General features: G+C 27.6%; 1 protein-coding gene across 1 annotated transcript; it reads left to right on the top strand.

Annotated features, from left to right (window-relative positions):
* The first annotated feature begins 2,023 nt into the window (after positions 1-2,023).
* LOC141675277 (uncharacterized) lies at positions 2,024-3,827 on the top strand. The gene has a single exon (XM_074481988.1). It carries the CDS (start codon positions 2,278-2,280, stop codon positions 3,481-3,483), a length of 1,206 nt encoding a protein of 401 aa, XP_074338089.1. The 5' UTR covers positions 2,024-2,277; the 3' UTR covers positions 3,484-3,827.
* The last annotated feature ends 2,980 nt before the right edge of the window (positions 3,828-6,807 follow it).

Here is a 6,807-nt window from a genome sequence, read left to right as displayed (position 1 = left end):
CTAGTCAATTATTTTGTAATATTATAGAAGATAATTATGTTAAAATAATAAATTAATTAAGTTGAGAAATTATGTAATTTCAGCGAGTACCGATCGACTACCAAATTTTTAATATTTTCTTTATTATAATATAGTATAGATTGATAGATAGATAATCAATATATATTAAAAAAATTGTTCATAATATTTTTAGAAAAAGATTTATTTTATTTGGAAAAAATAAAAAAGACAACATGTTTTACTTAAAAAAGGTATAGATTAAAAAGATTTATCTAAAATATTTGTAGAGAAATAGTTGTTTTAGTTGTTGAAAATAAAAAAGGCAATATATTTTACTTATAAAGTTAATTGGTTATATATTAATTAAGTAAGAGCAATTGAGTAAATTTTTGAAATTTTTTAAGGAATGACAATTATGTAATGAGGAAGAACCATATCAACCAAATTTTTAATATTTCGCAACTAAGTATATTTAATTTTTTTTTTAATTTTTTATTTAGGATTGGATCAATAGTATAATTTTGTTTAGTTCTGATGAATAGTATATATTATTTTGTTTAAATTCGAGGTGATTTTATTGAACATAATATTAAATATATTTATATAGTAATATTGTGAATTCATTAAAATATTATTATTATTATACTAACAAAATTTTATTATTATTTCGTTTTTAATATAATAGTATAGATACGTAAATAAGTACTGTGATACGTATCACCTGATTATGGACATAAAATAAATAGATATTTGGTGTTACCACCTACCACTAATTGAACCTACGACATGAAGTTTTAAATCGATTTCTTTGAAGTTTTTATGGAGGTTGGTAGGTCGGATGTACTGTTGACATAGGTAGGCTCTTTATTTTTTTGCGATTTTTAAGTTTTGTGTAATTAGGATTTTGTTAGACAGGCTTAACCCATTTGACCCCGATTTAATTAATCTCAAAATAAAAGATATTTAAATAATTATTATTGTTAAAGTAATTTTGATACAACCCCCATGTAATTATGTGATGATAAGCTGGTAATGAACAATAAATAAATAAATTTTTGGTGCTACCACCTACCACTAATTGAACCTAGCACATGAGGTTTTAAATTGATTTTTTTGAAGTTTTTATGAAGGTTGGTAGGTCGGACGTACCGTTATTGACATATGTAAGCTTTGTATTTTTGTTGTGATTTTTAAGTTTTGTGTAATTAGGATTTGTTAGACAGGCTTAATTTGTTTGACCCTGATTTAATTAATCTCAAAAGAAAAGATATCTAAATAATTTGTATTGTTAAAGTAATTTTAGGTTAATACTAATTTTATAAAAAAACTAAATAAGGGTAATTTGGTAAAATCAGCGTGTACCAAAAAACAGGTACTATATCAAAATTTTCAATATTTCGTCTTTCATATAATAGTAATAGATAAATTACTAATCATTTAAATATTTTTATTATTATATTTTCCTTGTCATTTATCAAAAATTTAATTATTCTAGAAATTTTGATTATAATTTTAAATTAAACATTTAGTTCTTTCGTAACCATAATACGTTCGTCTTCAATTTTTTACATTTTCGTAGTCACCATTATATAACTTGTAACTAACAAGATTCAAATAAAGTAAAACATCAAAATATAATAAAATTTCGACATCAATAATTTAAAAATTAATATATAATTTCTAAAGTTATGAATATCTTAATAATTTAGAATAAAATATGATATGCTCCCAAAACTTAACTTGAAAAATGATCTAACACATCAAGAAAGAAAAAAGTATAAAGTGTGGATGTATAAACAGTATAAGAAAATGACTAGTATTTGTTCTCGATATAACTTATAAAATTACAAATTATACTTCAAAGTTGGTCAAGCAAAAAATATTGAAACTCTGCTCTAGTTCGTCTTATCTCGATTATTTATGAGTAAACTTATATTATGCTTTTTTATTAACGAGACGACCTTAAACATGATTTTTCATTCGATTATTAAACTGGACTTAGACTCGTTTTATAAAAAAATGAACAATTAGTCGAGGCTGGCTCTACGGGCTCAGCCCGGCAGCACATGATGGTTTGTGAATGTTATTACAAAAATCCAATTGAAGATAAAATAGGCTAAATGGGTCAGATCGATATTTGGGGATTTTGCAAGCCCTAATTGAAGATGAAACAGTAAGGTGCTGTCATCTAACTCATCCCAAAACCGTAATCTGCACTTGTAATATGTGTAAGTTCTTACTCCTCTTTCTACATTTGTAATTTCTCTAATAATAAAGATGATGATTGTTTATTTATCCAATTGTCAATCTTTAACCCTAGTTACCAAGCATCCAACTTTTCGTAATTTGTGTTTATCAATACCCATTATTCGTAGTTATAGAACCAAAAGAATAATACCCACTAATGTAGATTCTTCAGAATTCAAGATTTCATTTCTAAAGAACAAATGTGGGTTATCAGGAAAAGCCCTGAGTAATGCTTGTAAATGTCTTGATTTTGATTGCTCTCATCAAAGACCCGACTCTGTTCTCGAGCTCTTTCGAGCCTTTGGATTCTCCCAGCGTAATATTGCCAAAATCATTTCTATATATCCCCTTGTTCTTATTAATTATCATCCCGTAAATATCTTAAAGCCAAAACTTGATTTCTTGCTTTCTATTTCCCAATCTCAAGCTGATGTTGTTGATATTGTCACAAAAAACCCGACTCTTCTCATTAGAAGCCTGAATAACCACCTGATACCCTCACTCAATCTGCTCAACTCTGTTACGGGGTCTTACCCAAATACAGTTTCTGTCCTTAAATACAATTGCTATATTCTATGTTATGACCTTTCCGAGAATTTGTTGTTAAATACTCAGTTTCTAACGGCCCTCGGTGTGCCATATTCCCAGATTTTAAAACTTTTAAGAAGTTATGGCCCGTTGTTAAGTACACCACATGACAGATTCCGTAATTTTGTGTTGGAGCTTACGGACATGGGTTTTGAGCTTGAGTCTTCATATTTTTGTAATGCTATGCATGCGCTGTGTTTTCTCACTGACTCGACTTGGAAATCTAGGTGTGGGTTGTTTAGAAGATTTGGTTTCTCCAATTCGGAGATACTTTCCATGTTCAAGAAGCTACCACTTGTCATGTGTTACAGTGAGAATAATATCAAAGAAAAGGTGGAGTTCTTTTTAAATAAATTACAGTGGCCAGTGTTGAGGTTGTCAAGTTACCCCACGGTTCTTTCCTATAGCCTAGAGAAGAGGATCATTCCAAGGTGTTCAGTTCTGCAAGTTTTATTCTTGAAAAACATCACTAGTGAGAGTTATATGTTATCGAGTATATTGGTGATGGCCGAGAAACAATTTTTCAAAGACTTTGTAACTGCATATAAGGATGAAGTTCCTGAAGTGATCGAGGCACATCAAGGGAAATTGAGATTTGATAAATACACTTTCAAACAGAAGGGACAGCTAAGCTTGACGCAATTATGAAATGCATTTAGGACCCTTTATATTTCTAATCAGCAGGTGAAGGAGAGATGAATTAATTTAATTGTTTTTTGATTAGTTACATCTGAGTCTAAGCTGTGGAGTATGCGAAGTTATCTTAGTTATAGCATACAGAAAAGACTTTTCAAGGTGTTCACCTGGTTTGTTGCGGGGAACAGCAAGAAGTGAACTGTTGTGAAGAGATTTTTTTTGGAAATTATAGCCACCTGGTTTGTTAATTATTGATGTTGTTAGTGGTGGTGTTTGCTTGGAGAATGTAATCGGTTAACTATCTTATACTCGTTCATTTACAAAGAAATGATTCATTTTTTGCTTTGTTGGAAGAATTTAGTTGAAGATATATGTTGGTTGAGTTGGTTTAGCTAGAGATTGTTTGCTACAATTTGGTTATAATACAACATTTATCAGGAAGTGAAATAAATCTTCATTCAGTTAGTACATAGGTAAATCGATAACTGGGAAAAATCGTGCATTAATTTGGAAACAATTTTTAGGTTTGTTTGGTGATGATGGCACATTGTATTTCCAATTTTTTCTCGTCCTCCGTGTTTATTTTTAATGGTGATAACGTTTTTTATGAATATTGCGATCATTTTGTGAAACAGCAGGTATCTTAGTTTGCCATAGTGAAGTGCTGACATAGTGATTACAGTTCTGGTAATTTTAAAATTGTCAGGAAACGAAATTGCTAACAATAGCTTCTCTGTTGATAAGATTAGCTGTATTCGCCATATTTATTTTACATCTCTTTCGAGCTTTTGTCAAAAAATATGTACCATGTATAGTCAAATGCATCTATACGTATAATTTGGTATTAAAAGTACTAAAGTATCAAATTTTGGTACTTACGTGACATAAGTTGACTTCTATTCTCTTCAACTTTGTTTCTAATACAACTCGACTTCTATTCTTTGTAATTTTTTTTAGTTAGTGTTCATCTGATCGTCTTTTTAATTTATAAAATAAAAATATTTTTTAAATGATTTGTAAATTATATTAAAAATTTATTAACTTACGTAAAATTAAGTAAAATAACCTATATTTATATTTAATTTTAGAAAAACTACAAACTACTAACACGAATTGACTTATATTTTCTGTAAATTTTATTTATTTATAAATTATATTAAATATTTATTAAGTTACGTAAAATTAAATAAAATAACATATATTTACTTTTATTTTGAAAAACTACTAACTACAAAGTAAACTATTAACACGAATTGACTTCTATTCTCTGTAAACTTTATTTTCTGTAGTATTATTTTAAAAATAATTAAGTAATAACAAATGACTTTAGTAACATTTATTAACTTATAAACTGTTATTTTATTGATTTAACGATCGTATTTGTTACTGTCCATCACAACGTTTATATACTTTAAATTAAAAAAACATATTTTAACAATAATAAATTTATGGCCTGTATTTATATTATATTTAGTAATATTAAATTAATTTTAATAACATCTATTTACTTTTAATTTGTAAATTAATTTTTATCGATAATTAAGTAATATTATATAAATTATATTGAAAAGGCTAATTATAAGATAATTATCAAATTATATTAATTAATATTAAATTGTCCAAAGAACAGATATTTGGTTCATAAGATAGAGATACAATTCGTTTCACAAAAATAAAACTAATATGTTATATTTTTTTATATCAAGTAAAACAATGCAAAACTAGAATTATGGCGGAAAATTTCAAAACTAATTAGATTCTTTTTTACTACATAACTATTTTCTACAAGTACCAATTTAATATTTGATATTAATATATTAATTTTAATTCATGTTTCCCACGGATTATGAATAATTCTCTACAAATATTAATTCGATATTTTTAGTCTCAGTCCCGTGTTTCGCGCGGGTTATCAACTATCAATACTAATAAGGGAAACCTGTTTAGGTCCCAAATCTTGGTACTCATTAGAAAATAATACAACTATTTTTAAAATTTTATGTAATAAAATCTCAACTGACAAAAATTAACTTTACTCTCTATAAATTTTATTTTCCTTAAATTTTTATTCGTTGTTAAACATCCAAGTGCCGGTTTACTTTAAAATAATTGTATTAGTAAGTTAACATGTCAGATTTATATAAGTAAATAATTAGGCGAATGCATAACTAGAACTATACGGTGAAATTTTAGAGTTACACTTAACTTCGATTTTTTTAACTACATATTTAAAAAACATTTTATATATTATTGTATTTTGCACGAATTATGAGTTTAAATTTTATGCAAATAATAATGTGATATTGTTATTTTTAATTTTGGGCACGTGCTTAGCACGTATTATCAACTAGTAATATGTAAAGTACACGTGGCTATATAACTTAAAACGACTATTCTGTTTTAGAACAACTAAAAAACTATTCATCTTATGAACACCGAGGTAATGGAATAATGCTGAAATTTGAAACATATGATTTCAACCGTTAGTTTGAATCCATCATTCTTGATATTTGATTAAGCGCCTGTTATGTTGCTGAATTGCCGAGAACACCAAACAAAATTAATTAAATTATGCTGTTGTTTGAAAATATATTACACCAAGTCATGACTTTGAGTTGGCGTAGCTTATAGCCTAAACAAGATTTAGCAAAGTTAATTGTAGCCAAACACTTAGACTTAAATCAAAATAATTCGGGAATAAGTGAGATTTCAAAAAAGGTGTTGGGAAGATTAGTGAAATTCTGAAACAAGTACAAGCATATTATACGACATATAATCAAATAGTAATCTTCAAAGACACCTCTATATTAGGATAATACATTAAGCACTGTAAATATAATTCATGAAATGTCTTCAGAAAATGTGATTGATGCCCAGGCAACTAAAAGGAGGAACACAGATTATAGTTTTATTTATGTAACATGATACACCATAACACCAACACAAACCAACACAAACCATGCATCATCAACAGCTACCTGTCATTGTCTTATTATTGTTAGACTCGAAATACTATCTAACATTGCCTTATTATTGTTAGACTCGAAACACTAAGACACAGAACATTACGCTTAATAAAATACGATCACAAACATCAACCACACTACGAATAATGTTTCCATCAAGCTAGGAGGTTTACAAACTTCATTCAAATAAGATCCAAAAAGTTAGAAGGTTGCATTTCATCTCAAAACTATCTACAAAGTCGGTTTTTGACCTCAAGGAAAGGAATTAGCAACTTATAATTTCTGCATTAATTCTTAAAAAAAAAAATTCTAGACATGAAAACATGCCCAAACTCAGCAAGAGTTGGAAACTATCAAAAGTCTAACATTT

Source organism: Apium graveolens, chromosome 7 (genome assembly GCF_009905375.1).
Source record: "Apium graveolens cultivar Ventura chromosome 7, ASM990537v1, whole genome shotgun sequence".
Lineage (NCBI taxonomy): Eukaryota > Viridiplantae > Streptophyta > Magnoliopsida > Apiales > Apiaceae > Apium > Apium graveolens.
This window is presented reverse-complemented; position numbering and strand designations above follow the sequence as displayed.

What these genes read in the sequence shown, in the direction of transcription:
- LOC141675277 (XM_074481988.1), top strand. Translation starts at nt 2,278, where the DNA reads ATGATGATTGTTTATTTATCCAATTGTCAATCTTTAACCCTAGTTACC.